Source organism: Bidens hawaiensis, unplaced genomic scaffold (genome assembly GCF_021521415.1).
Source record: "Bidens hawaiensis isolate Kalapana, Puna unplaced genomic scaffold, B.hawaiensis_p1.1 tig00032199_1, whole genome shotgun sequence".
In the NCBI taxonomy this organism is placed as follows: Eukaryota; Viridiplantae; Streptophyta; class Magnoliopsida; order Asterales; family Asteraceae; genus Bidens; species Bidens hawaiensis.
This window is the reverse complement of record NW_027505243.1, coordinates 60,607-86,319: the sequence shown is the minus strand read 5'-3', so window position 1 is coordinate 86,319 and position 25,713 is coordinate 60,607. Positions and strand designations below refer to the sequence as shown.

Sequence of the window (25,713 nt, the reverse complement as noted above, 5' to 3'; positions counted from 1 at the left end):
CATTCGTGTTGAAAAAATATATTTTATGCAATGTTACAGGTTTGATTATTGGTTGATTGAAGATTGAAGACGTTATTTTCATTTTGGACCATTAGGATTATTAGTAAAATGAAAATTTTATTTTTCTTGTATTTGTATGAACAAGTTGCGTTGTGGTTGTTTAATGTTAAATGAAATGAATTTGTTGTTTAAATATTGACATTTTAATAGTGTCGTGTGCATTGAAACAATCTCGTCGCGCCCCGGCATGTTCTGCCGCTTTTGGTTGGGGTGTGACAGTTTTAAAGGAAAAACAATAAAATAAACATCAATTTCTATAGATTTTAGTGTGCAATAACAATAACAAATAACTAGAACTGAGATGACCTGCATATTGGAGTGCTGTGTGTGGCAAAGTTATTTTAAATATTTACTTATTATTATATTAAATAAAACTTACATAAATAATGAACTTAGAATTTATTGAGATAATTGTATTTCAACCCCCCTTTCAATTTTAATTCTGCCTAAATGCCTTCCCTCCATATATATATATATATATATATTATGTTATATGGAAAAAGTTAAAATACAAAAGGAGGGAGACAAAAATGAGAATTGTGATAATGATTTATGACCAAAAGAAAATAAAAAAAAATCGTAACTCAAAATATAAATAAAACGTTTCTCCTGTCATTCTCGTTCCAAAAAAACGGCGAAAAGCACAATGCCTAAATAAAATGACACAATAACGAAAATTAACAAAATACACAATTATAAATAAAAATGACAAAACAAATCACATAATATAACACAATACCGAACAAAATATAACATAATGCTGAGTCTTGTAATATTCGGTCATTCACACCACCAATATTGTCCACTCCGCTTTACCCACGAAGAGCTCATGGATTTGTTTTTGGTTACCCAAGTGGAGACTTCCCAGGAGGTCACTCATCTTGCTATTACTTCCACATGAGCACGCTTAACTATGGAGCTCTCCTCTCATCCACTATCATTAAGCCCAAAACGCGTTGATGATTTAAGAGGCGGTGTATTTATTTATCAACCAAGAATATCTCTTGTCCTCGGCCGATATAGGATTCGCCTAGGATGTTACACCCCCCCCCCCCAATTTGAACTCATCATCCTCAATGAGGTTTGCCCCACCATCCCACTCAGAATGTGAAATCAATACTTGATCTTTGCATATACAAATGCATTTAGGAGTGGATATTAGTAGTTGATTTGAACCATTTTGGGAATATCAAGAAATGATTTTCGGTCTCGAATATGTTATGTTCATAACAAAGACTGAATATCCGTCACATATACATTTGCACCATTAATCATTACAGGGGAATGCCTATGGGACTGAAATTTAGTCGCTAATAACTTTCACTTCAAAACGTTATATGGTGCACACATATTTGTGACTGAAATTTAGTCTTAAACAAGGTATGTGTATATTAGCGACTGATTATTAGTCGCCAAAATATGATGCGAAATATAGTCCATAATACTACATAGTTGAAAATAGTCCCGGATACTACGTATTTGAGATTGAAATATCAGTCCTTGAGTATTTAGTCCCTACTGTTCACTTATTATTATTTTTTTTTGTTAGTGAGAGTTTAAAATTAAGAAAACAAATTCAACGATTTCATTAATATATAATTAAACCCAATACTAATGGTAGAGCACTCACTTTACTAGTGAGAGATAGGGGGTTAAAACCTCACTATCACCAATTTATATGGGAGATATGAGGGATGACCCTGGCTTGTCAGGGTTCGAGTCCTTATCTCACCCGGTTTTACCGGCTCTTCGCTGTCCTGCCGTTTGGCGGGCGTGGGGGTCAGATTTTATCTGGGGAATACCTCAATAGGTGGACCGCTTGGGGCTCTGTCTGTCCGGACTCGTGGCCGGCTCGGGCTACCTTTATCCAATGGGGGCCACGTACGGAGTACCCGGCGTTACTTAGTTGGTCGTTCCAAAAAAAGAAACAAATTGCAATGCATCAAATACCGACGGCATGAGTAAATATTTATGAAAACAATGGACACCTTGGTCAACATCGAGGAGATGATTGAAAAAAATACAAATATCCATCAACATGTATCTAGCAAAAACCAATATATATATATATATATATATATATATATATATATATATAGGGGAGGGATCTTTTGAGAACCATGTTAAGTTTTAAGAACTTAAGAACTCCAATCTAGGCCACATATTTAATTAAATTGATTGGAATATATGGTTGAGATTAAATCTGACAAAAAAGTCAAAGTAGGAGAAAGAATAACTATGTATAGTGATTACACAACTTTAAACGTCCGTTACACATATGTAATAAGTAGACTCGGTGCCTAAAAAATTCTGTAACTTTTTTACGTATATGTAACCTACATATATTACGTATGTGTAAAAAAAATTCGAAAAAAAATTTTGTTACACTGAGTTCTTTCGGGTTCTTAAAACTCAAAAGGGGTTCTCATTTGAAATCTCCCATATATATATATACTAGATTTTATCACCCGTATTACGGGGGTTGTTTTACATTATTCGTTATATATATATATATAGAGAGCAAAATTATAATAAGAAGTAGATTTTTCCTAAGAAGTGTAGGAAATAACATTAACCATTGGATGAAAACTAACACATAGAAGTAGGATGGTCAAGAATGATTTTTTTTTAATTTAGAAATTAATTTATTTATTAATAGAGATCATACTTTTAGGAAATTGCTAAGTAATTTAATTATCCAGTGTATCATCACTCTTTGATATCCATGAGCTCTCTTCAAATAAGATCCATAAACTCTTTTCAAATCAAAATAAAAAAAACCCTAACTTCAATCCTCTTTCAATTTTGTTGAAACCATCTATGAACAGCCACCACCTTCGTTCAACAAGCCCACCGCCACCTGCCACCAAGCCGCTCCGGCACCAGCAACCACCACCCAACAACCGCCATCGCCACCTTGCCACCAAGCTGCTCCAGCACCAGCAACCGCCACCGCCACCAAGCCACTCCGGCACCAACAACCGCTACTCCTAATCACTTTCTTCGTGCAAAAGTCGCATCACTTTTAGCCATGTCCGATGAAGAGCATCAGTTTTCAGTCAAAGGCCGATGCCGGAGCATCAATAACCTAAGTACAGCAAGGCGGTACCATCAAGAAGAACGGTTACCTACATCAATTTTAGAAGCTTTAGAAAAATGGGTGTTGTTCCGAATTTGGAAACGTATAATGTTATGATTAAGGGTTTGTGTAAACGGAAGGAGTTTGTGTGGGCGAAGGAGACGGTGGATTGGATGTTTCGGAAAGGGATGCTACTGGATAAGTTTACTTATGGGACTTTGATTAATTGGTTGGTGAAGAACGGTGAGACGGGTCGTGCACGCCAGGTGTTCGATGAAATGTCCGAGAGAGGAGTGACGAAGGACGTGATGTGTTATAATATGTTAATTGTATTTTCTTCGGGACGAAAAACAGTAAGTTCTGTTATGAATGTATCAAAACTTTAATTGTATTTTCTATATCAGTTTTTTATTTGGTTTTTATGTGTATTACGTGTTGCATAGCAAATCTTGCCTTACAGGAGGTATGCTTCAGACCAAGTAAGTAATTTATTTATTGTATGTTTCAATTTATTTTTTTGGAAACATTGAGTAAGTAATTTATTTATTGTATGTTTCAATTTATTTTTTGGAAACATTGAGATGGAATTCAGACACTCAAATGTTGAATTTATTTGCAGGGTAACTTCTGCACAATCTCTGCCGGTAACTACAAACTCATTTGGGATAATTCATTTTCTACGTTCTTCAGAAAGGTTCGAACACTTGTTAAAGATTCAGTGTGTTACTTACGTGGTGGCGGTGGTAGTGGTGATAGGCGGTGAATACCCCGGTGATGATGGTTGCCGGAGGTCGGTGGCGGTTGGTGATGTGGAGGTGGGTGGTGACAATGGTGGTGGGTTTGATGGGAGATAGAGAGAGAGTGTGTGTGTGTTTTTATGGGTATATATATAAGTGTGTTTTTGTTCTTGGTGTTCTTAATGTTGTGTTAAAAATATGTATTAATATTTGGTGTCGTGTTTTAAAACACACTGTAATATAGATTACGATGTGTTTTTGGTGTTGATATTTTATTTTGTTACCATATATAATATAACACACTGGACGAATATGCCCTTAGAGTGTTATAAAACAAAAATTAAAAAAAAACACACCGCCTAAAAACCATACTTTCCATCTAGACCATCAGATCATCAAATCTAATGCACCAGATTACTTCTTACACTTCTTAGACACACTCCACTTCTTATTATAACTCCACCCTATATATATATATATATATATATATTTGGATTTTATGAAAACAGTGGACACCTTGGTCAACATCGAGGAGATGATTGAAAAAAATACAAATATCCATCAACATGTATCTAGCAAAACTAATATATATATATATATATATAGGGGAGGGATCTTTTAAGAGCCATGTTAAGTTTTAAGAACTTAAGAACTCCAATCTAGGCCACATATTTAATTAAATTGATTGGAATATATGGTTGAGATTAAATCTGACAAAAAAGTCAAAGTAGGAGAAAGAATAATTATGTATAGTGATTACACAACTTTAAACGTCCGTTACACATATGTATAGTGATTTTAATTTTATTTAATGTAAGAAAGTTAATAATTAATATATTTGAGGTTTGATGATAAAATTGTTTCACAAATAAGTGATATGTTATAATCCGGTTTAAAAGCTATCTGAGTTTGGTGATACCCATTACTTGTTTATTTTCTTTATTATAAAATTGTTTCTTAATTATAAATAATATCTTTTTTTAAATAAAATAAGATATTAATTTTTAGTATATCCCTATTTTATAGGATTTTCATATCAAATATTTAATAAGATTAATTTTTAATATAATGAGATGTTATAACTCGTTTAAGAGTTATCTGAGTTTGATGAGACATTTACCCGTGAATTCGGGTCATGCGTGAGAAGCCTTCATTTAAATATAAAGCAATCTGATGACTTGAGGAAATGGTTGTTTTACATTTTTCGTTTTTTAATACTTATTTTTTGGATTTTAATTTTCATTATTGTAAGAAAGTGAATAATATACTTAGGGTTTGATGATGAAAGAGTTTCATAAATAAATGATATGTTATAACCCATTTAAAAGCTATATGGAGTTGATGACCCACGACCCACTTATGTTTTTTACTATAAAATTGTTTATTAATTATAAATAATATCTTTCTCTTTTTAAATTGTATATTAAATTTTAGTATATCCCTATTTTATAGGATTTTCATATCAAATAATTTGTAAGATTTATTTTTAATTTAATGAGATGTTATAACCCGTTTAAGAGCTATCTGGTTTTGGTAAGACCCATACCCATTAATTTAGGTTAAATCAATAAGAGGTCTCCATTTAAAAATCAAGCAATCTGGTGGCTTCCATAAAAGGGGGGAGCGACCATATCGCGACACGCAGAATTTTATGGTTTTCATTTATATTATAAATATATAGGGTAAGGATCCTAAGAAAACCATTGACAAATTGAGAACTTTGAGAACCATTTTGGACCATTAAAAAAACCTCTAAAAAATATTTAAAAAATTATAAAACAAAAAAAAAACGAAAATTTTAAAAAAGTAAAAAGCCAAAATTCTTATATTTTATTCCGGTTTCATAAAAAAAACCGAATTTTTTTTTCTTTTTAATTCGTATTATACATATACACGTAAGTATACTTTCATTTAATATCTAGTTACGTAATGTACACATATGTAGATTATCATTTACCTTTAATTATACATATGTGTATAGGAAAAAACATGTGTGTACATATTATACATATATGTATAATAAAAAAAACAGATTTTTTTTAATTCATATTATACCTATACACATATGTATACTTTAATTTAATCTCTAGTTACGTAATGTACACATATGTACATTATCATTTACCTTAAATTATACATATGTGTATAGGAAAAAAAACATGTGTGTACATATATGTACAATTTAGCTAAACCGAGAATTTTTTTTTTACGTTTTTCTTTTTTTAGAAACCGGGATGATAAATAAGGACTTTGGTTTTTTTAGTTTTTTTACTTTTGTGTTTTTTTATGATTTTTTTTATTTTTGGATTTTTTTTGTTGTCCAAAATGGTTCTCAATTCTCAAAAAGTTTTCTCTCTCTCTCTCACACACACATACACACTTAAGTTGTGAAAACTCTAGAAACCCATTCTCAATCACATGTTTTTAATTAAAGTTTGAAACTTGTGATCCACAATTAAAGTTAATAAAAAATGTAAATATAAATATAACTTTTCATCTGTCCTAAAAACATATAAAAATTAGTAAAAAAATGTTAAAAAATAGCAAAACAATTTTTTTTAGTTTCGATGTTTTGTATTAAATGTTACAATATATATTATATGTGTAAAAAAATGGTGTTACATAGGGTTTTCACAACTCAAGTGGGTTTTCATTTTATACTTTCTCTACACACACACACACACACACACACACACACACACATATAGGGGTGGGATCTAGAGAGAACTCCTCTAAATGAGAGAACTAGAGAACTAATACAAAATTATTTTAACTTTTTTTAAACAAATATTTTGTGATTTTTTTTCTTTCATCTTTCTAATAAGATAATATTGATCCTAAAAAAAACGCTCGATGTAGTGCATATGTGCACTAATGTGTATTGCAAATATACAATAGTGTTTTGTTGCATATAATACAATACAATTGCATTATACAATATACACTACAGAATACATGCAAATACAACACTAACAATTGTATGCAATACACACTATCGCATATACGTTATACAACACTAATGCAGTAATGCACATATGCACTGTAGGTCCTCTAAATGGATCTCACAACTTGACTCGGATTAATCCGTGTTGTTGGTTAGCGGAAATCACCAACGACACTCGAATCTCGGATCTTAGTTTGTTAAAGTAAAAGAGAGAAAACGCGGAGATAGAGAGAGAGAAACTTTATTTCTTGTATTATGAAATAGTTGGAGTTGTTTGGAGAAATAGGTAAGTGACCCCATTTATAGGGTCCCCATTTCTCCAATACTTACAATATAAATGTACCGAGTACGTACTACACCGACTAAAAGCAAACTAAAACGACATACACAATCCTAAAAACAATATAGAATATTGGCCTTACAATCTCCCTCTAGGATGGAGTATGTCGAGAAACCTTCATCGAGTTCTTTGCTTCATCTTTATTTCTTAAACTTAGTACTTGTCTTGATTCAGTAGCTTGAACGAGATTGGATCTTGGACAAATCTTTATTTTCCGGTCTTGCAGACTTGAATTTCCATCTTATTTCTGGGAAGGATCGGCAACAGCAAATTTTAGAAACATCAGATGCAGGAGGCTTGACATCTAATTTTCTTTTGTTGACTTTCTTGAGCCGACTGGTTTCATTTCTTTTCTTCAGGCACAATCAGTTCATATTTAGGTTCAATCACCAACTTTCACGTTCTCGTTTTCTTTTAAGCGCTTCAGCACCTGCAACTCCAAGCAGACTTGATCTTGATCTACCTGTCCATGTACACCTGCACAAAACTTAGAACGAATAAGTTTCGTTCACAGACCCTCTTGAGGGTCAAAGAAGAATTCGTTCGTAGGCCCTCCCAATTTCAGTCCCTCAACTTGTAAATGATTTGTTTAAGTCCCAAATTTCCAACAAACTTTGCATGAACGACCTTGACAACAAAACTCATGATTTTGAATAAAACAGGGTTTAACAAATATATGTACGAACATAATAAAAACTTAAAATCTTTTTGGCATTTTCATATATTTTAAAATAACGAAAATATATACATAATATTTTGAAGTTGAAACATAAAATAAAACAAAAAAAAATAAAAATATTTACCTAAAAGTTTACTAAACTATTTTTGTGAGAAAGATCACAACATGGAATCACATTATCTGTTAACGTTCTAGATCACACTTCTATTTTGGACATTATTATGCCAAGAACCCAAAGTCGATTGTAGATATAATTTGTCCACTTTAAACTTAACAAGTATTTGGATGCCAACGTGATATGTTAAGGTATGTATTAGGCACAATGCTTATGTGATCCCCATTTAATCCGACAAATTACCGATTCCATCATACCTTAGGCCTAGTTTGTGTTAACATGTCACCTCAACTTGACTTAAACATTTCTTATTTGATCACAATACTCTTATTAACACACTTGACTCTTTATTTTTGTACACTTGACTCGATCTAGAAACATTAAAATAAAACAGAAGTTCAGGGCCTTAACAATCAAAGTTGTTGATCGATGGCTTTAGTGAAAAGGTCAGCAAAGTTGTTGTAGATGGACTATCTTAAGCATGCATTATCACATTGTATAACAAAGTTGAAGAGATTCAAACCGAGACCCAACAGCTGATGCTGGATCCATCACTTGAGAGAAGCAGTTGGACGAGGCTAGTTTGAGAAACGCTCGATAAGTTGTTGTTGAACCATTTAAACAAGGCTTCCATTCTTTGAAGTTTGTCCTCTCATGTCTCTCATGAAAGACTCGAATCCGCCATCGAATAATTAAGCATCAAATAGCAAGGGTTCGTCTCCCATCATATGCCGGGTGCAATTACTATCTAAGTACCTAATACTATTGATAGTCCTCATTGATTGACCCTACATGCACCAAGCGTTTAAATAGACATGGGTTCCCGTGATACTTTTGTCCATGGAATGTCAACCATAAACCGACAAACTTAATTTTATTTCCTAAAAACATTTTGTTTTTTGTTGGAGCCTCACTTTACTCGAAAAATTCAACTCAATAAAGGAAAGCTTAGATTATTTTTTTTTAATACTCGAATGGTTTGGATTTGGATGGAAGGATTCAGATGAAATAAAAAATATACAAATAAATAACTTTAATATGACTTTAACTGCAGTTTGACATCAAGAACCACACCAGTCTTTAATTCGTTTATGGGATTCAGCTGTTTTTCCTTTTTTTTTTTTTTTAATTAACTAAAGATATAAAATCATATAAGTTTCGACAACATCAACTACAAACCCCCTAACTTCCACCAACCAAACAATCTAAGAGCTTGTAAACTTGGTCACAGCCTTGGTACCCTCCGAAGAGTGAGGAAGTTTGTTAGAATAAATCCTAGCTCCGGCGACGGTGGTAATATTATCCGGATGCAGTGGTGAATTGAATCAATGGGTTCGATTCGAATTATACTCGAGTGAAATTGGGACTCGGGTGGAATTCGGATCGACTGGAATGGTAATGATTGAAGGATTCGACTCGAATGGGATGGGGATTCGGGTGAGGTTTGAATGGAATGGAAGATGGATGCGAATTGTAACAAATGTGGATTTGCTAATAAAAGTATGCGAATTTTTTTTAGATGTTTCTCTTTGAACACCAACCCACTCAGAAGATACAAAACAACAAAAATCCCATCAATCCATAATTTAAAAACATTGTAAATTGAGATCTGAGAAGCTAACACCCAAACAAAACATAAATTACCCAACTTTAATCCAAAACACCACCAAATCATTGTAGATACAAACAAAATCTGAACCGGACCAAGAACACCAAAAACACATATATGACGTTTTTCGAGTAGATCTAAGCTCTAAAATACTCCAAAAGTAGTGAGTAACCCGAAAAACAACCTCAAATCCAACAAAAATTAAGATCAAAATTTGAAAAGTTTGACCCGAAAACCACAAAAAGTTGAGCCGAAAGCTCTGATACCAATTGTAGGTCCTCTAAATGGATCTCACAACTTGACTCGAATCAATCCGTGTTGTTGGTTAGCGGAAATCACCAACGACACTCGGATCTTAGTTTGTTAAAGTAAAAGAGAGAAAAAGTAGAGATGGAGAGAGAGAGAGAAACTTTATTTCTTGTATTATGAAAGAGTTGGAGTTGTTTGGAGAAATGGGTAAGTGAGCCTTTTATAGGGTTTCGATTTCTCCAATATTTACAAAATAAAAGTACCGAGTACTTACTACACCAACTAAAAGCAAATTAAAACGACATACACAATCCTAAAAATAATATAGAATATTGGCCTTACATGCACTATATCAATTTTTTTTATTTTTGTATATAGAATAACACTATTGCATTAATACAATACAAATAATTACATATAAACACTATTGCACATATTAAAATACACAATAGTGCACATATGCAATAAAAAAAGTCGATGTATTACATATGTGCACTACTACGAGTTTTTTTTATATTTTTTTTAATTTTATATTTTTTTCTAGTGAAGATAACAACATAAAAGAAGGATGAAAGAAAAAAAAAATTAAAAATATTTTTTTAATTAAATTAAAAATATTTGTTTATTAGTTCTCTCTTTAAGAAAGAGTTATCTCTTGATCCTCTTCAATAAATAAAGTCGGTTTAATTTCGTCAATCAAATGAGACGGTTATATCAAAGTATCAGATAAGGCGATTCCATTAAATAAGACGGTTCCAATAATTTATTTAATTTAAAAAATTGGTTTAAGTCTCAAATATGACGGTTTACTGTCAATAATTAAATGAGACGGTCATATCAAATTATCAAATAAGGCGATCCCAGCAAATAAGGCGTTCTAATAAATTATTTAATTTTAAATATTGGTTTAAACCTCAAATATTACGGTTTTCATCAAAGCCGCCTTAAAAGGTTTTCCCACACCGTCTTATTTGATGTTTTTTGTACTAGTGATGCATATTCAAAGCAACTTAAAAATATAAAAAGAAAATTGAACATGGAAGATAAACAACTACAGGGGCTGTCTTTGCAAACTTTGAATTCAATATGCACACACAAACTATTATTGTAGCATTCAGTTTCCCTTTATGTATACTATATGATAATGTGAAGAAATATGAAATTGTAGATTGACTTGTTACACTCAATTTTTCCCCAATACTAATTAAATTGCATAAAATCAGCTAATTTGTTGCGGAGTCTTGTTTTTGAAACAATCGTATTTTCTTGTTTTTGGACTATCTATATATGAATCATAAGTCTTTTTGTAACACATGGTGGCCAAAATAGTCCTAATGAATTTCTTTTGAATATATAACAGGGGGTACTTTTGGGTTTTATTTGAAACTGTGCAGATATGCAAAGGTAGGTTTAATCCCGAGCGAGCAACCAGAGGACCGAGAGGTCTCAAATTATCAACTTGAGTTGCCAAATAATCGTAACAAATATCATCAAAGATAAAGAAGAGTCTCGAGCAAAGCAACTTTGCTAAGTTTGCACTTCTTTTTGTTGCTATGCTCGGGACTTCTATGGTCGTTGGTGATGGCATCCTCACTCCTTCCATCTCCGGTGATTACTTTTACTCTTTCTTATTGTTCTCATGCACTTTCAATAATTTCTAATGTATCTAATTCTCTTTATAGTATTGTCAGCGGTATCGGGACTTAAGGAAACAACTGATTCCATGACAGAAGGTAACTCTCTATTGTTATAGGTCAGTTTCCTTACAATTGTCATAGAAAGAAAAAAAAGACTAATATTTATACTTTTTTTAGTGAATGTTTCTAATTTTCATACCTTTCAAGAAATGAAGCATAGGAAACATGCAGTTAAATAACGAATCGCAAATAACCTTTCTATCTTTCGTGAAAATGGGTAGATATGTATATGGTCAAGTCATAAGTTATGAAATGATCATTAAATTTATAATCATTAATTATGGTTACTATGGGGCTAGCTAACTCACCCAGTATTTTGTTCTTGCATATTAGTGATGAACCTGAGTTTTAACACAGGTAAAGGATGTAGTGATGTAAACATATATAGGAGTATTCTAACTTACCTATTGGGCTATTTAAAAAATTATTATTATTATTATTTATGATATACTAGGTTATGTATCCGTGTGATACACGGGTTGGATAAATTATATTGTAAAAAAGTCAATGAATATTCAAGTCTACACATTTTTCAACTTTGCACGGTTGTCACAAAGTGTTGGTTTTCTTATGATTAAAGACTCCTCTCTTAAAAAAGACCTAAACTTTGGCAATCATTTCTTGGGACATATTGCTTGCATTAAAGTACCCTACAATAAGAAAATTAAAACAAATATAAAATACAACATTTAAAATTCCATATTACTAAATTTCACCATAAAAAATGATATATATCATTTTTGCATTCATACCTCCTCCGCTCCTCGTCAACAACAATCAGTTCAATGGCATAAACCTCGTTGGGTTTATACAAATTAGGCTTGTTCCAAAGCCGTGCAATCCGAACTCTTATGGTGTAATCATCTTCTAAGACACTAAGGTCCTTAACATAGTTGCCTTAGTTGCATCCAACACAAATCTGGAAAAAAGTAAATTTATCTTAGTAGAATAAATATAATGTTAAAACAGAAATTAGAACAAAATGAGAAAAAGATAATAACAATACCTTTGCTCTTTGCCTGTTGAAAACTAACACTTAGAGTGAATGAATGAAGTAATACCACTGATGATTATTAGTATTTATAACAATGAAACAGAAGATGTATATCGATTTTGTAAGGAAAGTTAATAAATATAATTATAATAAAAAGATGGAAAGATTAGTGAAGTTGTTGGCGATATTGAAATTCAAAAAGTTATTTTGAGTATGAACAAATTTTATGGTAACTAATAGCTACTTTATATTAGTTGTCTACATAATTAGTAGTACGTAAATTAAGGGAAATCATTAATTATTAATTGATAATAAAAATTTGTTTCCATGGAAGAAAGAAGTCAAAACAATATAATTGTGGATGCTTGGTAAGTTTAGGAATTCACTAATTATAAGTGACTACTAATTTTATATATAAATATTTAAAAATTGTGGATTAGATTTAGTTGTGTATAAGAGACGCAAAATAATATATATTTGATTCTTAATTCTTAATTTTTACTTAATTGACATACTTATTAAAATGTGGTTTACATAATATATTCTAAACTAATTGTTTTGACTTACAAAATTAAATCCAGAAACCAATTTCATGCATATATTGGAGATGCCTTTACATAATATATTCTTAATTATTTATTAATATAATAAAAATACTTTTACTTTATATTAAAATTATAATAATACATAATTCTTACACTTTGGAACATTTTAATAAGGATTAGTAATTTAATATATGTAAATAGGCAATTCTTATATACTTATTGATTTTCTAGTATCTGATTATTTAATGGTATATTATAAAACTACTAAACACATAGAATATATATTCAAATTTTGATTATATTAGGGATTCCAAAAGTATGTTTTTTTTCCCGTGTGTCACGTCCAAGAATTAAATCTACAATAAAAATATATTATGGGATATACAACGAATACGGATTTTTAAAACTATTCAAGAATAGGTAATTGTCTGATGTAAATGGAAGATTTGAAATTCAAGTCGGTGCATAATTAGGGGATAACTGATAAGGCAAGATAGGAATGTTTTCAATCTTTATTTAATTTTAATTTTGAAGCTAAAATCTAAAATTTTAAAATTAAAAAATATTAGAAATTAGATGAGAGTGCCACTTGGCAAATTATTAGGCCAGCTAAGGGGATTGTGAGTGAACCACATTTTCATATATTATAATAGTAGATATTTATGCCTATTAATTATCTATATATAAGTTTTCTTTTTAAGAAGATCTTATAGATTTCTTGGGTTTTATAGAAGTTTCTTAATCATACGTTGCACCAATTTTAAGGTTGAACTTAGATAGTTTACAATCGAATCAGCTTCGATCGAGAATTTTTGAGTGAGCTTCGAGCTATTTGAAAAGTCCCTAACTCAACATGGTCTTTGATTGAAACTCGGGTTTAATTTAAAGATTAAAAACAAGTCGAGCTGAGATAGGGTTAAGCTTGAACTCGAATTGTTTACAAACCCAGCCGGCTTGTTTACAGTCGATTTCAAACGAGGTTTGAGGTATTTAAATAGAATTATTCAAACCCAACTTGTTGTATGTCCTCATAAAGAAAGAAAGCACAATGTTCTCACATCTTGGATATTGATCTATGCAGGGAGGATCGCCATTTTAGCTGTAATAATCTTGATAAATTTATTCATGGTCCAAAGATTCGTAACTGACAAAGTTGGCTACGCTTTTGCTCCCATCCTTTGTGTCTGGTTCTTGCTCATTACTGGTATTGGTGTATACAATTTCATCAAGTTCGACCCTTTAGTTGTCAAAGCCATAAATCCTAAATACATTGTCGATTATTTCAAACTTGGAAGTGACTTATAAAACGTGTCTGCAACTTGATCGCTATTGTTTCTTAGCCACGCAGCCTGGCCGCCATAGGCTGTGATTACAGCCGGATAAACCACACAACCCACGCTTATTTGTATCGATTTGACAGTAAAGTGGCCAAGATCCGCAAACATAGCCTCGGTTCCTATTACAAAAAGTTTAAAGTCGTAACAAAACAAAAATCATTATTACCAAGTTGTACCTGTAATGGAAAGAATTACTCCACCAAGCGAAATCCATGCATCTTTTCCATTTCGTTTGAAATAATCGACAATGTATTTAGGATTTATGGCTTTGACAACTAAAGGGTCGAACTTGATGAAATTGTATACACCAATACCAGTAATGAGCAAGAACCAGACACAAAGGATGGGAGCAAAAGCGTAGCCAACTTTGTCAGTTACGAATCTTTGGACCATGAATAAATTTATCAAGATTATTACAGCTAAAATGGCGATCCTCCCTGCATAGATCAATATCCAAGATGTGAGAACATTGTGCTTTCTTTCTTTATGAGGACATACAACAAGTTGGGTTTGAATAATTCTATTTAAATACCTCAAACCTCGTTTGAAATCGACTGTAAACAAGCCGGCTGGGTTTGTAAACAATTCGAGTTCAAGCTTAACCCTATCTCAGCTCGGCTTGTTTTTACACTTTAAATTAAACCCGAGTTTCAATGTTTTATGTTCTAGTTTCTTTTATCATAATTTACTGATTTGGTTGTCTTTCTTTGTAGTTTGTTGAATCTTGGTGTATATATAATTATGCATTGTGTTGACTGTTGAGCTATATTTATTCCAAGTTTAATTATGCTACGCATTTGATAGCATATTTTGTTTGTTTTAATCTTGAAATATTAATGGAACTTGTAGAGTTTTATATTTATAAATGGAAACAAGACTTCAATCAAAGACCATGTTGAGTTAGGGACTTTTCAAATAGCTCGAAGCTCACTCAAAAATTCTCGATCGAAGCTGATTTGATTGTAAACTATCTAAGTTCAACCTTAAAATTGGCGCAACGTATGATTAAGAAACTTTTATAAAACCCAAGAAATCTATAAGATCTTCGTAAAAAGAAAACTTATATATAGATAATTAATAGGCATAAATATATATCATAAACTAGCTTTCGACCCCGTGTATTACACGGGATTTGTTAAATAATGTACGTTTTTTTGAAAGAAATAAACAAAATTAAAGGTAAGAAGAAAATAAAATATATACTACAAATAATAAGAAGTTCATAATCTTAAATTTATAAATTAGAATGAGATGAACTATTACAAGTTTACAACAATATATAACATTTGTTAATATTGTTTTGACTCATTACCTATGGATAACTATAATGAATGAGATGAGATATTAGAAAATTAGAATGGAAATTATAACCCATTTGTCAAAATTATTTTGACTCATGGCCCATGGATATGTAGGATAAATAAGATGAGGAATTAGAGAATTATAAAGGAAATTATGACCCTTTTGCCAAAATTATTTTGACCCATAAATAGATAGGATGAATTAGATGAAGGATTAAAAAGGAAATTATAACCCATCTAACAAAATAGTCTTGCCCATAACCCATGGATAGGTAGAATGAATAAGAAGAGAGATTAGACCAAAAATGAATGTGAGATTGCCACATCATCCTCATTATTTTCTTTTATTAGTAAAGTTAGATAATAATTTTTTAAATATCCCAATAGGTAAGTTAGAATACTCCTATATATGTTTACATCACTACATCCTTTACCTGTGTTAAAACTCAGGTTCATCACTAATATGCAAGAACAAAAGACTGGGTGAGTTAGCTAGCCCCATAGTAACCATAATTAATGATTATAAATTTAATGATCATTTTAAAACTTATGACTTGACATATATATATCCACCCATTTTCACCAAAGATTGAAAGATTATTTGCGATTCGTTATTTAACTGCATGTTTCCTATGCTTCATTTCTTGAAAGGTATGGAAATTAAAAACATGCACTAAAAAAAGTATAAATATTAGTCTTTTTGTTTTCTATGACAATTGTAAGGAAACTGACGTATAACAATAGCGAGTTACCTTCTGTCATGGAATCAGTTGCTTCCTTAAGTCCCGATACCGCTGACAATACTATAAAGAGAATTAGATACATTAGAAATTATTGAAAGTGCATGAGAACAATAAGAAAGAGTAAAAGTAATCACCGGAGATGGAAGGAGTGAGGATGCCATCACCAACGACCATAGAAGTCCCGAGCATAGCAACAAAAAGAAGTGCAAACTTAGCAAAGTTGCTTTGCTCGAGACTCTTCTTGATCTTTGATGATATTTTGTTACGATTATTTGGCAACTCAAGTTGATAATTTGAGACTTCTGGTTGCTCACTCGGGATTAAACCTACCTCTGCATATCCGCACAATTTCGAATACAACGCAAAAGTACCCCTGTTATATATTCAAAAGAAATTCATTAGGACTATTTTGGCCACCATGTGTTACAAAAAGACTTATGATTCATATATAGATTAGTCTAAAAACAAGAAAATACGATTGTTTCAAAAACAAGACACTGCAACAAATTAGCTGATTTTATGCAATTTAGTATTGGGGAAAAATTGAGTGTAACAAGTCAATCTACAATTTCATATTTCTTCACATTATACTAAATATTAAAGAAGAAACACTGCTACAGTGTTTCCTTTAATGTAATATTTCGGGTTTTTATCATATTCGTTTATTTCATTTTATCATTGTACGGACTTATTTCGGATCCTAATCCTTAATAATACTTTGCATTTATGAGTTATTAGTTTTCTTTTATTCACTTTTAGCCCTCAAAGTTTTATATATTAGTTATTCATTAGTTATAATAAACAAGTTCCTAAATCGATCAACTTATCAAACTTGAGGGACCATTTTTGCACAAAAGTAAAACACCCCCGCCGGAGGCCGGAGCGCTGCGCGACGGCATGCCCCAAGGCCGCCGCGCGGCGCGGTGGATGGTCTGCACAGTCAGCTCGTATTATATTGTTTCCTAAACTCGTTTAAGGCATAAAATCGCGTATCTTCGGCATATTAGAGAGAATTAAGGGCCAAGTAAATGTATTATAGTCAAGATACAAGTCCTAGATCGTTATTTACTGCCCAAGGACAAATCTTTATGATTATATTCAGAGATTTCATCATAAAATTCATATCTACTTGCTTAACGGGCCAAAAAAGCCTTTAATTAGTTCGTTTAGGCTTTTCTTATATAAACTAACCATAAACCCATGCCACAAAACTTTCAACAACCCTAGGCATCACCTCTCAGCCGTCATACCTGATGCCCGTCTCAGATTTGCTCGGTTTTTGGTGTTTTTGTTGAAGAACCGTTCATTAAACGGTTGACTTTGCAACACTAAGGACCTTTGACTCGTTATAACTTGTTGTTCGTTCACATTCCGGGTAAGTTGTAAACTGAGTTTTCATTCATAAACATTCCCTAGTCAATAACCTTCAATCAATTTCTGAAAATAGGGCAAAATAGTCAATCTGTTTGACTTCTCGTTTTCTCATACTTCTGGTTGGATTCGACTTTTCTTCTTGTAATTAAATTTTAAGGGTTCTGACCAAAACCCGACTCCCGACTCGAAGTTCGGATTCTGGTCAGACTCGACTCGTTTAAACGTTAAAATTGACATAACTTGAGTTATACTTATCCGTTTGATTGATTCCAACGGCATTAGATTCGCTTTTACTTATATCATTAGGTTTTAGGTTCTGTTGGTTTTCATCGTTCGGCGCGTTAATCGGAAGACTCGTCATTCTTTTTCGTATTTATTATTAACTCGCTTGTTTTAAGGTGAGTTTTGTCATTTCCCCGTTTTCACATTCAAACGTTTTGGGGGCGTATACGTACTTATAGTATTTTATATTATACATATCTCAATCATTAGCAAAAGTTATATAGTGTGTGAATTGCTAGATATAAATGCTATTTGATTACTTGTTTAATTTGCGCATTCGGAGAGGTCCACCATATTCTCATTATATTATGATCATACGACCGTCTAGTTTTAACCGGCGCCTGATTCGCTTGGCAATGGTTCGCTTGACACTTTAATTGCTCATTAGTTTGGTTTATTTACCGCTTTATTTACGTTTTGCTACTTTTCATGTTATATATTATTGAAAAAATTAATTGACTTGCTCACTCAACATATTTGTTGACAAAAACTATTGTATTTTCTACGTATATGCAGGTTATCGTTTAAACTGAAGACTGGAGTTTTGGATGATTAGTCGAGACTTTAGGAATATTTATCAAGAACAATTTAATTTATGTATTTGGATTATTTCTATTCTTGTTATGATTTATTTGTTTGGATTATTTGGTTATTTATGGATATTGTGATTGGAATTTAATGAATTTAATTATTAGATATTGTCACAATTATTGCATGATAGTTACCTAGAGCTATGAGCAATCATGCTCACGCCCCGGCAGTTAAAATGCCATGTAACGCTCATAGGCTGACCCACTCCATTGAATTGTTAATTCGTTAATTAGTTGGGTCAGTTAAAATGCCATGTAACGCTCATGGGCCGACCAACTCAAATTGTTTGTTAATCGTTATTTAATTGGGCCAATAAAATGCCATGGAACGCTCATGGGAAGCCCAATTCTCAATATATAAGTCCCGTTATGTAATTGGGGTCATTTAAACTACCATGGAACGCTCATGGGAGACCCACTACACGAAGCTTGGTTTTACAATTTAGTTGGGCCATTCAACTTGCCATGGAAAACTCATGGGAGACCAACTCACTAAATTTGATTTGTTGTCTATTTTTGGTTATTTTTCATCTAAATTGGAAGAAACATATTAAACACTTAAACATTATTCACATTATTTTAAATCGCGACTTGTCCTCAAGTCATGGCAAATCACTAACACACATTAGTCATATTTTGTCTTTCATTGACTCATTTACACAACTTACCCAGTCCTTATAATATTTCACGTTTGTTCCCCGCAGAATGTCTTCTCAACTTCGTCGTCGTAGCAACCGCCGTCCATCGGCTGCTCATGATCGCCGTTTGGCTGCTCGCATCACGAAGGAATTCACCGCTGCTTTGCCCAAGGTGGTGGCTCAACTACAAAACATCAACTCGAATAGATCTACTACTTCGAATGCACCAAACAACTACCACTACAAGAATTTCACGAGTACCAAACCTCCTCTTTACCCTGGCGAGGAGAATGCTACTAAACTCCTCCGCTGGTTTGAGAGGACGGAAAACATCTTTATCCATAGCGAGTGTCCGGATGACAAACGAACTCGTTTTGCCACCAACGTTTTCGAGGAACATGCCCTTACTTGGTGGACCACGTTCAAGGACCTCCAAGGTGTTGATGAAGCATTAGCCATGCCTTGGGAGGAGTTTAAGGAAGCGATGAAGAGAGAGTTTTGTCCTGAGCATGAACTGCAACGACTCGAGACGGAGTTTTGGGAGCTGAAGCAAATTGGTGGTGATAACTCTACCTGCCCAAAACAACTCTAACCGCTACCAAAAGAACAACAATAACCAAAAACGCAAGACTCATCACCAAAATAATGCCGTAAACCAACCCAAAAACCAAGCCCCAAACCAAAATGCACCCAACAAGAAGCCGTACAATGGACCGCACCCTCTATGTTCGATCTGTAACCGTCATCATCCCGCATCAACCACTTGCTGTCTTTGCACCTCGTGTAACCGTTATGAGCATCTTGCTAATACTTGTCGTGCACCTCCAAATGCACGAGTCGCTCCACAACAACCCGCACCATTTGCTCCTCGAGCTGCTAATAACCCCCAAGATCAAGCCGGTGTTCCAAATACCCGTGCTTGCTACCATTGTGGAGATCCTAGTCATCTCCGCAATATGTGCCCATTGCTAGCCCGTGCCAATCAAGCCCATGTGATGCCTCCACCGTATTATGCTCATCAAGCCCAAGTTGTTCCCGCACCATACTACACTAGCCAAGCCTACCAAGTCCAAACTTACCAACCCCCGATCCCTCAAAGCTTTTGCACCTCACACCTATGCTCCTCAAGTCCCGCAACTTATGGCTCCGCCAACTGCTACTGCTCAAGCCCCTCCAACCAATCAAGCTGCACCAACTCCTCAAGGTCCGAATGGTCGTGCCTTCATGATGAATGTGAATCAAGCCCAAAGCTCAATTGATGTGGTGAATGATACGTTCTCTATTAATAACCATTCTGCTTCCGTGTTATTCGATACTGGTGCCGATAAGAGCTTTATTTCATTAGACTTTGCATACATTATTGATAAGCCTTGGGATAGGTTGTCTAAGCCTTTTACTATAGAAGTAGCTAATGGGAATTCGATTACTATCGATTCGGTTATTCGGGATTGTGTCATGATTCTTAATAAGGTCAAGTTCCTTATAGATCATATTCCGATGCAAATGGGTAGTTTTGATGTCATAGTTGGGATGGATTGGTTAACTTTGAATCACGTCGAGGTCGTTTGTTTTGATAAGTTCCTTCGTATACCTCTTCAAGATGGTCGTATCCTTAAAGTATTCGGTAATACGCATGCCTCTAAGCTTAATCTCATGTCGTACTTTCAAGCTCAACGTTACTTGCGTAAGAAGTATGTTGCCTTTTTGGCGCTCATGGTAGAAAAAGATAAGGAGAAGAAGAATATTCAAGATATTCCCATTGTGCGTGATTTTCCCGACGTCTTTCCCGATGATGTTGTTGGACTTCCTCCTATTCGTCAAGTCGAGTTTCGCATTAATCTCGTACCTGGAGCTAATCCCGTTGCTAAAGCACCTTATCGTCTTGCACCTTCCGAAATGCAAGAGCTTTCGAGCCAATTGCAATAACTCTCCGATAAGGGTTTCATTCGCCCGAGTTTTTCTCTTTGGGGCGCACCTGTTTTATTTGTGAAGAAGAAGGATGGATCGTTTCGCATGTGCATCGACTACCGTGAACTCAACAAGCTTACTGTCAAGAACCGTTACCCGCTCCCTCGTATCAATGATCTTTTCGATCAACTTTAAGGTGCCGCTTGCTTCTCGAAGATCGATCTCTGTTCGGATTATCATCAACTTCGCATTAATGAAGATGACATACCCAAGACTGCTTTCCGTACTCGATATGGGCATTTCGAATTTTGTGTTATGCCTTTTGGGCTAACCAACGCACCCGCGGTGTTCGTGGATCTCATGAACCGTGTGTGTAAACCCTACTTGGACAAATTCGTAATTTTTTTCATCGATGACATTTTGATCTACTCAAAATTCGAAAACGATCACAAAGAGCATCTACATGCTATCCTTGACCTCCTACGGAAGGAACAATTTTATGCCAAGTTTTCGAAGTGTGAGTTTTGGCTTAAGGAAGTTCAATTTTTGGGCCACATTGTTAACGACAAAGGTATCCATGTCGATCCCGCAAAGATTGAAGCCGTCAGGAATTGGAAGACACCGACGTCTCCCACCGAAGTTCGTTCTTTTCTTGGTTTGGCGGGATATTACCGTCGTTTCATTCGTAACTTCTCGAAGATTGCATTGCCCCTCACTGCTTTTACACATAAGGGTAAACCTTACGAGTGGGGGTCAAAGCAAGAGGAAGCGTTTCAAACTTTAAAGGACATGCTTTGCAATGCTCCTATTCTTGCTCTTCCCAAAGGTAGTGAAGATTTCATCGTATTCTGTGATGCTTCTAACCAAGGCCTAGGTTTTGTTCTTATGTAACGAAGCAAGGTTGTCGCGTATGCTTCGAGACAACTCAAGGTACACGAAAAGAATTATATGACGCATGATCTCGAGCTTGGTGCCTTCGTATTCGCATTGAAGATTTAGAAAATATAATCTATATGGTACTAAATGCGTAGTATTTACCGATCATAAGAGTCTCCAACACATTTTCGATCAAAAGGAACTCAACATGAGACAACGTCGTTGGTGGGAGTTGCTTAGCGACTATGATTGCGAGATTCGCTACCATCCCGGTAAAGCGAATGTCATGGCCGACGCTCTTCGCCGTAAGAAACAAGTCAAATCCGTGTTGCTTACGTGTGTTCTCATTCAAAATGATCTCGAAGAGCGTGTTCTTAACGCGCAACACGAATCCGTCACCGAAGGCAATATGTATGACGAGATGTCGTGTGGTGCAGAATCTCAATTGGAAATCAAGCCCAATAGTTTACTTTTTTTTTCCTCAATCGTTTATGGATTCCCTATCGTGATGACCTTCACGCATTAATAATGGACGAGGCTGATAAGTCACGATATTCCGTACATCTCGGTGCTAATAAAATGTACGCTGATCTTCGTTCCATCTTTTGGTGGCCTGATATGAAGAAAGACATCGCTCTCTATGTTGCGAAATGTCTCACTTGCTCTAAAGTCAAAGACGAGCATCATCGACCTTATGGTTTGCTCGAGCAACCTCCCGTTCCCGTATGGAAGTGGGAAGATATTGATATGGACTTTATTACTAAGCTTCCTTCTACCCGAAAGCAACATGATAGTATTTGGGTAATCATCGATCGTCTGACAAAGTCTGCTCATTTCATTCCAATCAAGGAAACGTATTCGGTTGATCGATTGGCGCATATCTACGTTGAAATGATTGTTTGTCATCATGGAACTCCATTAACCATTATCTCCGATAGAGATGGTCGTTTCACTTCTCGTTTTGGAAGTCTCTCCAATCCGCTTTGGGAACTCGTTTGGATCTTATCACTGCTTATCATCCGCAATCTGATGGTCAATCTGAGCGCACGATTCAAACTCTAAAAGATATGCTTCGCTCTTGTGTCCTCGATTTTGGGGACAATTGGGATATTCATCTACTGCTTATTGAGTTTTCGTATAACAATAGCTTTCACTCTAGCATTGGTATGGCACCTTTCGAAGCTCTTTATGGCCGCAAATGTCGTTCTCCTATTTGTTGGAATGAAGCTGGTGAATCTCAAGTTACTGGTCCGGAGTTAGTTCAAGAAATGACTGATCGTATTGCTCAAATCCGCCAAAATTTACTCGCTGAACGTAGTCGTCAAAAGAGTTATGCGGATAAGCGTAGGAAACCCTTGAGTTTAATGTTGGTGATCGTGTTCAACTCAAAGTATCTCAATGAAAAGGTGTTGTGAGATTTAGAAAGAAAGGGAAGTCATCTCCTCGTTTCGTTGGTCCTTTTGAAATCATTGAGCGTATAGGTCCTGTTGCTTATAGACTTGATCTTCCATCTGAACTCTCAAATATTCATCCGGTATTTCATGTTTCGAATTTGAATAAGTGTCTTGCCGAGGGTAATTTCCAAATACCTCTCGATGAAGTTCGTATTGAGGAAACCATGCATTTCGTTGAAACATGTTGAGATTATGGACCATAAAGATAAAGTTACTAAGCGTAGTCGTATACCGTTAGTCAAGGTGTGTTTGTGATGGCAGTGAAGGAGGCGATCATAGCTAGTTAGGCAATGATTTCCAGGACGTTCTCAAATCAAAATCAATATGTTGCATTGTAATGCTTTTCGCAAGTCAATGTGGTGCATACTTTCGACAAGCATGAAGGACAAGTTTATATCCCCATAATGAACTATCTTCTAATGATCGGCTGTATTGTGGTAATGGCTACATTCAAAAATGCTGAAAAGATCGTCACTTCTGAAGATAGAGTTACCATAACAACTGATCATTAGATGATAGTTTGTTATGGGGATATAAACTTGTCCTTCATGCTTGTCGAAAGTATGCACCACCTTGACTTGCGAAAAGCATCCCAATGCAACATTGGTTTATGATTGAGAACGTCCCCGAAATCATAGCCTGACTGACTATGATTGCTGGCATCACAAAGAGTCAAAGACGTGCCAATATAGCACTTGGGAGCGATTTGTAGAATGTATCTGCCACATCATTTCCATGCGTTCTAAGCCAAGATGCCTAACCAATGTACGTTGTGACTATGGACGGATAAACGACACACCCGATACTGATCTGTATGGACCGGATAGTAAAGTGTTAAGATCAGCAAACATGGCTTCGATTCCTAATACAATCCAAAAAATTATATTATATAATCTGAAACTCTAAAACTGTAAGAAAATCATAACTATTTTGATTGCAAGAACCACACCTCCAAGTGAAACCCAAACATTTTTCCCATTGGGTTTGAAATACTCAATTATGTATATGGGGTTGATTGCTTTGGCGACTGATGGGTCGTACTTGATGAAGTTGTATGCCCCAATGCTAACGATCATTGATAGCCAAAGAGATATAATGAGGGCAAAAGCGTAGCCAACTTTACCGGTCCCAAATCATTGGACCAAGAACAAAGCTATCAGGATTGAGACTCATATAATGGCGATCAACCTTGCATAGATCCATTTCAAAGATGTTAGAAAACTGGTTAACATGGCAATTTGGGATGAGAAATATGTGGTTTGACTTTTTTCTGGTAACTCTTGACTGTTTTTTGTGTCAATTTAAGATTTTGGTCAACTTTGACTTTTCTGCTTAAAGTTGACTCTTTCACCTTGTTGACCTTATCTGGGTCAACCAGTGGGGTCACATTACCAAAATAAATATTTCTCTTGTGGTATTTGTTATGGTCAATTGGAATTCATAGCACACTAGCACACGTTCTCTTTATTGAAGCCATTTTATTGATGGATGCTATTATAATTGTAGATAAATATCAAAGCTTGGTGTTTGTGTCACTAAGCTTTTTAGGACTTTTTTTTGACCTTTTTAAGTAAATTAATCATTCTATTAAAATTGTACATTTTTTGGTATGATGGTTAAAGGAGATTTATGAATCCTTTACGTGTGATCGAGTCCTCGTTAATCAAGATGAAATTGTAGTGTCCATGATGGAAGAGCGATGGGAGGCTATCTGGAATAAACATTTTTGATCGAGATATGAAAATGTTTATAGAACCATATGACAATGTTACCGGACTGATCTTGCAAGTAATCCTTTAGGGGTATAGACAATAATTGTTGGAAACAGACTGCTTAACATCTTATAATCTATTTATAACCAGCATACTTTCAATTTCACTTATAAAAAATCAATAAAAATTATTACCTACACCAAAGTTCAAATTACACAATAATTTGATCATACAACACACATTTTCAACACAAACCTCATCATTCAAGAACATATAAATGCTCTTTATAAAGGTACTATAATTTCAACCTATTAAGATGACAAATGAAGATTTTGAACATCAATCTGTAATCTTTTTATTCTTTCCTCCATTTTTGTAAGTTCATTTTGAATCATCACAAGTTCATCTAATTTGCTTTGAGCCACTTCTTGATAAGGCTTACCCACAAAC

The 25,713-nt window shown here is 34.3% G+C and overlaps 1 protein-coding gene and 1 pseudogene across 1 annotated transcript; one reads left to right on the top strand and one right to left on the bottom strand.

The window, feature by feature from the left end:
• The window catches only part of LOC143611786 (potassium transporter 5-like), a 49,980-nt pseudogene extending 35,627 nt beyond the window's left edge, over window positions 1-14,353 (top strand).
• Window positions 14,354-14,547: 194 nt separating this feature from the next.
• LOC143611785 (potassium transporter 5-like) lies at window positions 14,548-18,164 on the bottom strand. Its single transcript, XM_077085928.1, has 4 exons — window positions 18,055-18,164; window positions 16,564-16,802; window positions 16,439-16,489; window positions 14,548-14,822 (listed from the first exon to the last, which is right to left on the bottom strand). Exons 1-4 carry the CDS (start codon window positions 18,162-18,164, stop codon window positions 14,548-14,550), a joined length of 675 nt encoding a protein of 224 aa, XP_076942043.1.
• Window positions 18,165-25,713: the final 7,549 nt, after the last annotated feature.